Source organism: Amblyomma maculatum, chromosome 6, assembly GCF_055883805.1.
Source record: "Amblyomma maculatum isolate TAMU_Amacu chromosome 6, ASM5588380v1, whole genome shotgun sequence".
NCBI lineage: Eukaryota > Metazoa > Arthropoda > Arachnida > Ixodida > Ixodidae > Amblyomma > Amblyomma maculatum.
This window is the reverse complement of record NC_139349.1, coordinates 24,188,458-24,199,267: the sequence shown is the minus strand read 5'-3', so window position 1 is coordinate 24,199,267 and position 10,810 is coordinate 24,188,458. Positions and strand designations below refer to the sequence as shown.

Genomic DNA, 10,810 nt, shown 5'->3' with positions numbered 1-10,810 from the left:
TGAGACCCTTGAAAATTTTTAGATTCAAGCAGAATAGAAAGGAAGGACAAAAAAAATGAAAACGGCAGCTCAGCTTTACTTCCCAGATATTTAGGAGGAATGTCAAACCACTCAAACATGTGAATGCAAACCAATTTGCCTGCCAAAACGGCAACGTTTAAACTTCATGCAGATATCTCTAGATGCATCGTGGGCACTTTTCGCGGCCCTCGCGTAAACTGGGTCCGTACGTTTTAGCCGCAGAGAATGGTTACATTTATCAAATTTAATTTTAGTCCGGGTTCGAAGCACAGATTAGGACGTCCATTCCATGCTCTCCGCCACATGCCCGACTTAAGCGTAAACTGTGATCTTAGATGTCCGTCTTTGCTTGTTCTGGCTATGCTTTGCATTTTTCGCCCATAGTGGAAAAAGTTTAAATTCTAAAGTGGGGCTGAGCAAGTCACACCAGCATTTTCATTGACATTTTCCAACGCTTTGGGTAATTAATTTTAGACTTACAATCACGCAAAAAAGAAACCACGGATTTTAAAACGACGTGCCTGTAATACAAGACATAATTCTGTAAAACCTCAATACTTTCCAGCTCCGCATTATTACACGGACTTCCTAAGTGAAGCAGCGCAGGCGTTTATCTTGAAAGAAGGAAATTCAATTTCGTTTCACAAACGCACTCTTAGTGGGCCGTTCACGAGACGTGAAGGCAGCACCCCATTTCGACGGTCACGTTCGCGAATTTACCCGTACGAATGGCAATAAGTTTCATTTAGATGGCTCAGTTTATACTTTTAATGCTCTCAAGTGCGCCGACTGCGAGCGACGCCTTAGAGCAGGGCTGCAGAAACTTTCAACTGCTTAGAGACTAACATACCTGATATCGCGCGTAACACGGACAACTTGCATTTTGTCTTCATCGGAACGCTGCGGACACTATCCTTCCCTTCTCAACTAAACCGATTACGTCACCGCTACATTCCGAATCGCCCTCTGCTCAACCCTTCTGGGCGACTGGCAACGGCTCCCCCTAGCTCCCGGATGGCGCGAAGGAGCCTGTGGCTCTGTAAGAAGGACCACTGTTGTGTGTAATTGCTGTGCAATCAAAACGTTTTCACTTCCACCAGTTAGTCGGGAACAAATACACATCTGTGCCAAAATACCACAAACATTTTAGAGCTGCCGTAACGTCGGGCACTTTTTTAGTTCTGTAGTACAATATTTGTGTTATTTCTCTATAGTACTTTTTTGCGGCATTTATTTTTTCTTTAATGAAAAAAATTCTGATGCTACTGATCCTACTACAGAAGACTGTAGTAGCATCGGCTGTGTTGTCAAAACATGGTTCATGTCAAAACCCTCCCCAGAAATCTTGTTCTCACTACGAACATTTTGTTTAGTTTTCTTTAACTGGCTTAGTAGATTTAATGATGGGACATCGATCACACAGAACACAGAAATGAGATTTTTTTTGTCTGCGTTGCGTTATGTCGGCTTCTTGTTGTCGCTGCCCCATTTTCCTCCTGATTGCCCTAATGGAGCTGCAGGAGATCGCAAAAGATTGGACTGGTGCGAAGCTTTGTTGAGGTATACTAAGTATTGCGAGAAGAAAATGAATTTAAGTAATGCAGAGAACAACTTAAGCTAGCTCGATGCAACAAACGTATCAGATCTCAAGGGAGGATCTTGATGGGCCACATAAACTAGAGGAGAGGAGACGGAGTGCAGAACTGATGGTGCCCAAGGTCGGAACCTACAACAAAGCCACCGCACTGCTTTAAAAATAATTTAAACTCATGCGCTTTTCGTTAAAGTTGGCTGGCGCATGACGTCTAATGTTTATACCTGTAAACGGTTTTTGAAGCACATATTTCACTCATACAAGAGAACTGACCTGAAAAAAATCTATATAGGCGCAAGTGAAACCGTTCGCTTTTTTGCTTGACCTAAATATTTTGCCATATTTCAGGTCCAGCAAATAAATCAACGCGCTGGATCATCCTCAGGCTCGAGAGAGATAATGTGAGAAACAAAAACTCGCGAACGCACCGGACGCTACAGCAAGCCAGAAGCGTGAGAAATGATAGCCTTGCGGTTTCTCAAAGCACCCTTCACGATCCGAGGCGCCAGCGTCTCACTCAAACCCGCCGTAAGAACAAAGTGGTGCTTTTGTCCATCTCGGCGAAGAGAAGGAAGAACATCTCCTGGGAAAAGAGTCGTGGTATTGGGAGAAGAGTGCTGCTCTTCAAACCGCCTAGGTCTCGCGGTCTTCCTTGTTTTTTCTCCAGATAGGTATGACGCTGCTCGCCACAACCGTTGCGGGCGCCGGACGCATTTCCGGTCGATTTCGACTCGTTTCCCAAATCGGCTCCTCCGGTAACCACTTTTCTTTGGGCTGAACGTAACTAGAAATAGCACGCTTCGAGATTGCGTTGCCATATATGTGCAAAGAGTAAACAGTAAATGAAATCTTCTCAGCGAACTCTTGTTGAGAAACAAGCTTTGCCAGCCGTATCAAAAGCAAAGACGAAGCTAGTTGGCGTTTCTTATCCTCTCACCTTAAGACTACCGACGAACTTCCGCCATTAAGCAGCCCTCTGTTGACACTTAAGGAGAACGTAAGGACGCGTTTCCAGGCCGTTCACATAAAACTTGCATTATACTGGTGCATCACTTCTGTGTGTAGTGCTTGAAACGCTGTCGAAAATGTAGATACTCAAAAATTTGTTGCTTGGCTTTTTTGGTTGCATGTGTACCGTGCGGGGTGGTCGGGTGGCTAAAGTAAGATTTTTCGAGCGGCCTGGACCACATTTTGATGCAGCTATGGAATTATACATGGATATCAGTTCTGGTGCAGTTCGGCTGAGGTTGCTTCGGGTGACCTGGAACAAATATTTAAGATGGCTCGGGCCAGCATTGAGGGTGAAGACCGAACTGAGCCCGCTCCCTTATGCTTGGATATCTAGATTTATTGCTTCATTATTTAGTTTTATTTAGAGAGTTTGGCGTCTTGAAGGGACTCAGGCTAGGAGAAATGCCATAGCTCCGGAAATTTCCACAACCAGGGCCCGCTTGCACAAAACAATCTTAATACTGTCTTAGCTAAGTCCAGACTTAACTGGAGTCTAAAGAATAGGCCCCATCATGGCCGCTTAAGACTGGAGTTAAGACTGGGCTTCAGTCCTGACTTGAATAAGTCGCTTGTATGATTACGACTCTAGTGCTGTCTTGGTTAAGACACAAGGACGCCGGGTGTCTAAGCAGAGAAATTAGAGAAATACAGGGATGCGCTGGCACTGTCCCTGCTGTAAGATGTACACATTCTATCAATTTTGCGTTGTGTAAAATCCGTGCCATTGCTTTTTGCGGCTTAAGATTGTGTTACGAGGAAAAATGCCCCAAGTGGTTGCTGAGGCCGTTCTGGGAAGCCACTCTGGTGAACATGAACCCAAAGCGTTCGACGTTCGGAACACGAGCCGTCTTAAATAAGCTTGGTCTTTCTAAAGACACCATTTAAGTCTGGACTTAGCTCGGACTTTATCGTGCAAGCTGGCCCAGGTGTTGTTTATCATGCACTGACATCACACAGCACACTTGCGCGGCGCATGTGTGCTTCGCATCCATCGAAAGACTGTCGCAGCTGTCGGAATGCGACCCCGTGTCTGTTGTGCTCATCAACGCGACATACTACACCGTCGGCTTCTGGACTGGCGCCTGCTCGTCGCGAGCGCAGCTGCGGGGCGTGCACTTGAGGGCCGGAGCGCGGTGCGTGACTTTTCGTTCATTTCCCGTGACCCTGGATCGCGGATCGCCTGGCTGGCGCGGATTTCAAGTCGCCGACGCAACCCCGCCCGCAAGACGACTCCGGATGTCCCGCGTCGGCAAGGCCAGCAGCACTATTCGAACCGCAGATCATCCACGGTGTGTGGAGGTGTGTGTTTGTGTGTGTGCGCGCGCTGGGCTCTTGTGTAAAGGAGCCGCGGAGGCCAGGAAGCTGATTCCCACGGGACTCGGGCTGTCCGGCAAGGACGTACGTGACCACGGCAGCGGATTTGAACTCTGGAATGTGCACGCGTGATGTTGTGCGTACAGGATGACGGGAGAAAGGAGGAACTGTGCTGGAGCCTATTGGCCCCGCCCAGAGAGTTTACTGCGTCCCTATTGGCGCAATGATAGGGGCTGTGTTTAGGGAGTCTATTTAACGAGCTGTCAAAGGCAATTTCAAAAAAGAGGAGAGACCAGTTACAATAAAGATGTTGTAAACCTGGTTCGTCTACGGGTAGTACTCCAAGGTGCCCAGCAGGTGCAACTCAACAGACCGCCGGTCAGCGCAACCGAGCACGGCGGGTGAGAGGAGAACCGTTTCGAACGCCAGCAGCTGAAGAGACCGTCGCCCTCTGGACGAGCACGGCGGGTGACAGCGTGGAGAGCGGCTTCGAAACATAACTGGCGCAGTCGACAGGATCTGCTGTGGCTGAACTGGAGTCTACGGGAACGACGACGGCGACACTACGAGCCTCGTCAACGACGACGCCTGACCGTGACAACCGCTTGGAAAGCCAATTCGTGAAGACGCTCCCAGCTTCTTGAATCCGGCGCAAGGGGACCCACCCCAAGGGACACCAGCGGCAGTCAGGCGAGTACCCCTTTGACATCTGCGGGCGCATGCTATGTCAAAGCCCTGGGTTTTGAGGAGCGATCGCGCTAAGGAAGGAGGAAAAATGGCAGAGGGGGATCAGAGTGAAGAGTTGGCAGCCGCCGGCAAGGCAGGCGAAGATGAGGTAGACTCCACACTGGAGGCTACGTCAGAGCAGTTGGCACTACTGCAATTGCAACTAAAAATTGTTAGAGGCCCAGAAAGAGAATCAAAAATTGATTCTAGAAACAGAGCGATTGCGCTATGGACAGAGCGTGGAGCTTAGCGATAGCGGCAGCACCGTCGCGGCGAATGCTGGAACAGATGAAGATAGAAGGCTAAAATACGCGAGCCTATTGAAAGGCGTCCTGGCACCAATGCCGAATCAAGAGCAATTAGTGCCTGGATGGTTTGAGGAGGTGGAGGCGACCTTATGCTCGTACGACGTCCCGACCGAGTGGTGGGCCGGACTGGTTTTACCGAGGCTGAGCGAAAGGGCGCGAGGGCTCCTCGTACGGTTATCAGCAGACGAGAGGAAAAACTTCGCTTCTTTGAAAGACAAAATTCTTCGCGGACTGCGACTGTCAGCCGCAGAATACAAGAGATTATTCTCGTCAAGCAGCAAAGAGGCAGGAGAAACCTGGGAACAGTTCTCCGTACGACTAGAGAATTATCTCGACTACTACCTAGACAGCTGTAAAGTGCGCACCATTGAGGAGTTCAAACAGCTGGCGGTGACAGACCGAATGAAGGAATGCTTAAGCGCCGATGCAAGAGCACACGTTGCCTTGAGTGAGAAAGAAGGTTTTCTCAAACCTAGTGACCTCGTAGAGCTCGCAGAGAACTTCGAAGAGAGTCGGAGGTGTAGGTCAGCAGTAGGACTAGCTGCGTCCGCAACGGCAAACCACCATGCCGAGAAGCGAACCGCTACGTCATCTCAATTGGGAGGCAGTACGGCTGAGAGGCGTCCCGGGCGACAGTGCTATAAATGTCACGAGAGAGGCCACTTTGCAAGAGAATGCCCGAGAAAAGAAACTGTCTCAACAAAAAATGGAAGTAGCAGTCGCAGAGGCGAAAGACAGGTTGTTGCTCCAGTGGAAATTCCAGTTAGCGAGGAGATGGCGGCAGGGAGTGACAGGCGACAGAACGAGGCAGGCGACAAACGTATTGTCACAATAGAGAGCACGGGTCAGCAGCTCAGAGCTTTGGTTGATTCGGGTGCCGATGTAACTGTCCTTCGTAAGTCACTTTGCCGCGAGTATGAAGGCGCGGGGTCAACACTGAAGCTGAGAGGAGCGTTTGGGAGTGAGGTTGTCGCCGAGCTGGCTTACGTGCCATTAAAGGCAACGGAGGGTGCTCCCCTAGTGTCGTTCAACCCGTCCGAACGAGGAGTGCTGTGTGCGCTTACCGATGAGCTAGTCGCAGGCCTAGATGCACTGATTACGCCAGATGACTACAATGAGCTTCTCGGGGAGAGAGCAATAACACAAGCAGATGAGTTAGTAGCTCTGGAATCAGATACAGATGAACCAGACGGGCCAGATACGGGACACGCTGATGCTGTGGCGTGCGTCGTCGAGGCGGAGCCTGCTGCCAGCCAAACCGAAACGAACCAGACAGCAAGGCAGCTGTTCCGGAACGCTCAGCTTGCCGATGAATCGCTAAAAGAAGCATGGGCTCAGGCTAAAGAAGGCTCGCATGGCATGCTTATACGGGACGAGCTGCTGTTCCATCGAGAGCCAGTTGCTGGACAAGAGTGTTGTCAATTGGTACTACCTTCGGAACGGCGCGCGGAGGTTTTAAGGTTGGCGCATGATTCAGCGTGGGCAGGGCACCTGGGCGAACGTAAAACGCTTCAGAGAATAAAGGGGTCGTTTTACTGGCCAGGCTTGGCCAGAGATGTCAAGCAACACTGTCGTACGTGCCATTCATGCCAGGTAAAGGCCCCTGCGCGCACTCTCGATCGTGTGCCGATCACACCCCTCTCTAGACCAGACAGCCCGTTTCAAGTCATCAACGTTGATTGCATAGGGCCAATTGAACCACCGTCTGCGCGAGGGCACCGTTACGCGTTGTGCGTTGTTGATGTTAACACTCGGTGGCCAGAGGTCGTATGCTTGCGAGCGCTGACAGCAAAGGCTACGTGCGAGGCGTTGCTACAGATCTTTGCACGCATGGGTATACCGGAAACGGTGTGCTGTGATCAAGGCACAAATTTCACGGCTCAGTTAACTAGAGAGATGCTGTCCAGGCTTGGAACATGCCCAAGGTTCTCCACGCCGGACCACCCGCAGAGCAATGGACTGGTTGAGCGCTGGAACGGTACCTTCAAATCCATGTTATTCCGTATTGTGGAGGAGCACGGCAGGGACTGGGACAAATTTGTTCCATTTCTGCTGTGGGCATACAGAGAGGTACCTAACGAAACGACGGGCCGCTCTCCGTTTGAGCTGATGTACGGGAGGGTGCCAGTGGGGCCTCTTTCCATCTTGCAGAAGTCGTGGAGTGGGGACTGGTCTGTCCCGGACTCTCTAACAATCCCAGCTGAGGAATATCTTTCGGAGCTGCGCAAACGGTTAGCTGAGGCACATGCGACAGCTGAAAGTAATTGCACCGATGCTCAGAGAAAGTATGCGAATCGCTACAATCTCCGCGCGACGGATAAACAGTTCGCGGAAGGGGACGAAGTGTTGTGGCTGGAGAAGGAAGGCCAAGGCAAATTGATGGGAAGGTGGATAGGACCGGTCAAAGTTGTACAAAGGTTGCGGCCCTACAGTTACCTAATCGAGTTGGAAGGCGGCACACGTCGGGCTGTGCACGCCAACAAACTCCGAGCTTACCACGCACGCGTTAATGTTGTAGGCACAGTTTTCGAAGGGGACAGTGACTTCGGCGACGTGCCCACATTCCCAACACCGTCTGACGAAGGAAGTAGCGTGTCGGGCGAAGCTTTGAGCCACCTTACCCAATCGCAACGGGAGGAGCTGACCACGGTGCTCGCTAAGCACGGACAAGTGTTTGGTAGTAAACCGGGCAAGTGCACCGCTGGCATGCACAGGATAAGGCTGAAGGCAGGATCTGAAGTGGTAGCCGGACATGCGTACAAGGTACCAATGGTGTTTCGGAAGGAAGTGGAAAGGCAGATTAACGAACTGTGTGAGTGGGGTCTGATTTTTCCGGTAGAGAGCGCCCATGCCCATCCCATAGTTTGTGTATCTAAGAAGGACGGCGGCATAAGGCTCTGCTGCGACTATCGCAGGCTCAACAGCGTTACGGAACCGGACGCATTCCCCATGAGTATACCTTCGGAGCTTTTGTTTCTGGTGGCAAAGGCGCGTTACATCACCCTCATTGACATGCTGAGGGGATATTGGCAAATACCTTTAGATGAACAGTCTCAAGCATTGACGGCGTTCGTAACGCCGGTCGGGCAATACGCTTGGAAAGTGATGCCTTTCGGGCTTCGGAACGCTAGCTCCACGTTCCAGCGAATCATTAACGAGGTATTAGCACCACACAGAGAGTATTCCTGCGCTTACATTGATGATCTCGCCATATTTTCCGAGACGTGGGAGGATCATCTGAGGCACATCGACAATGTTCTAAGTTCCGTAGCAGCTGCGGGATTCACTGTGAATGCAGCTAAATGCCGATTCGCAAGAGGGGAGGTAGAGTTTCTTGGTCACATAGTAGGATCGGGTAAGCAAAGCGTGAATCCTGCAAAGGTCAGCGCTATCCAGGAGATTCCCCCGCCACAGACGAAGCGGCAGCTGAGGAGTTTTCTCGGGTTGGCAAACTACTTAGACAGTATGTCCCTGACTACTCGCGTATTGTTCTCCCGTTGACTAACCTGACGAAGAGGAGGACCCCTCATCGGCTACCTTGGGACAGCGAGGCACAGAATGCGTTCGAGAGCATTAAATAGTGTTTAGGGCGCGCGACATCGCTGTATGCACCAGATCCTAGTAAGGAGTTTATACTATCCACCGATGCCTCCGACTACGCCGTAGGAGCATGTCTCGCACAGTGCGACGAGGAGGGGAACGAACGCCCGATCGCATTTCTAAGCAAGAAGCTCAGTCCGACCCAGACTCGGTGGGCCACAATCGAGAAGGAAGCCTACGCGATCATATGGGCACTGAGTAAGCTCGAGGCTTGGCTATTTGGTGCACAGGTGCGTGTGGTAACGGACCACAACCCCCTTAAGTACCTTACGCTTACCAGCCCGCATAGTGCCAAGTTAACTCGCTGGGCTCTCGCTCTCCAAAGGTTCAATCTTACGATCGAACATAAAAGGGGCACGCAAAATGCCAACGCCGATGCTATGTCAAGGCTGGTGGCGGCCAACTAAATGGAGCTAAGCGCATCGAGGGAAAGGTAAATGGCCTAAGAATGGTTTGGGCTTTGTCATTGCGTGTGGGCGCGGATGGTGGGGGGTATTGAACCTGACGCCAGCCGCGTCGCGTTGTTCGCTTGTGTGTTGTGTGTGGCTGCATTATAAAGACTTATGCAGCACACGTGGTGGGGAGGTGTTGTGCTCATCAACGCGACATACTACACCGTCGGCTTCTGGACTGGCGCCTGCTCGTCGCGAGCGCAGCTGCGGGGCGTGCACTTGAGGGCCGGAGCGCGGTGCGTGACTTTTCGTTCATTTCCCGTGACCCTGGATCGCGGATCGCCTGGCTGGCGCGGATTTCAAGTCGCCGACGCAACCCCGCCCGCAAGACGACTCCGGATGTCCCGCGTCGGCAAGGCCAGCAGCACTATTCGAACCGCAGATCATCCACGGTGTGTGGAGGTGTGTGTTTGTGTGTGTGCGCGCGCTGGGCTCTTGTGTAAAGGAGCCGCGGAGGCCAGGAAGCTGATTCCCACGGGACTCGGGCTGTCCGGCAAGGACGTACGTGACCACGGCAGCGGATTTGAACTCTGGAATGTGCACGCGTGATGTTGTGCGTACAGGATGACGGGAGAAAGGAGGAACTGTGCTGGAGCCTATTGGCCCCGCCCAGAGAGTTTACTGCGTCCCTATTGGCGCAATGATAGGGGCTGTGTTTAGGGAGTCTATTTAACGAGCTGTCAAAGGCAATTTCAAAAAAGAGGAGAGACCAGTTACAATAAAGATGTTGTAAACCTGGTTCGTCTACGGGTAGTACTCCAAGGTGCCCAGCAGGTGCAACTCAACAGACCGCCGGTCAGCGCAACCGAGCACGGCGGGTGAGAGGAGAACCGTTTCGAACGCCAGCAGCTGAAGAGACCGTCGCCCTCTGGACGAGCACGGCGGGTGACAGCGTGGAGAGCGGCTTCGAAACATAACAGCAGTCAAGAGTTCTAAACATTGAGCCACCACCCGATCAGGATTTCGTATTTATTTCTTCTGATTAAGCGCCGTGAAGCATAATTCCACCAGAGTAGATATATACACAGTCGAACATACAGCGCGGGCAAACCCGTTCTACACAATACTTGTGCACGAAAACAACAAATTTTCATTTATAATCACAATAAGTCATTTAAAGACAATGATAAGAACCTTCAAATAGTCTAGCGCAGTTAGGCGCGACACAGGCTGTCCAACAATATATGACTTCATGATGTACCATAAAATATATTTTTATTTTCAATCAACTTAATAAGGTGGAATCGATTATGACACATGATTACTAAAGTGATCAGTTAGTCATGTGGTCATAAACGGTAGGTCAAGTGGCCACGCACTTTCACCATAACCAATTACACTAAAGACTAGCCACTTGACAGGCCAAGTCAGAGTTTTACTGGTTTAGCTTTAAGGTCATCTTGAGCAATACAATGGAATGTCCGGATTTGTACCCGAAGTAGTAGACCTACCGCTCCACAAAAAGAAGTATCTTATTAACGCTTACAACGTGCTAGGTTTTCGAAATACCCGATTTCGAATGTAGTGCTAGTTGGTGATTGTTCTCCTGGTTGATGACGTCATAATCCTGTTTGCAACATAAATATTTGAAATTATAAAGATACCCTTGCAGATACCCAGATACCCTTGCTGCAGCCTCCCGATTAGTGCTTTCGCTAAAATAGTGTGTGGAGAGCTTCGTCTCCGAAGTATGGTCACAGTAATTAAGCCCGTGAATTTTCGGAACATAAAAACACTTAAAGATTAGGGTGGATTTTGGCAAATGTAGCAGATTTAGGTTCTCA

General features: G+C 50.6%; 1 protein-coding gene across 1 annotated transcript; it reads left to right on the top strand.

The window, feature by feature from the left end:
- The first annotated feature begins 4,715 nt into the window (after positions 1-4,715).
- Positions 4,716-8,981, top strand: LOC146185278 (uncharacterized). Its single transcript, XM_084607790.1, has 3 exons — positions 4,716-4,811; positions 4,903-7,786; positions 8,590-8,981. Exons 1-3 carry the CDS (start codon positions 4,716-4,718, stop codon positions 8,979-8,981), a joined length of 3,372 nt encoding a protein of 1,123 aa, XP_084463916.1.
- The last annotated feature ends 1,829 nt before the right edge of the window (positions 8,982-10,810 follow it).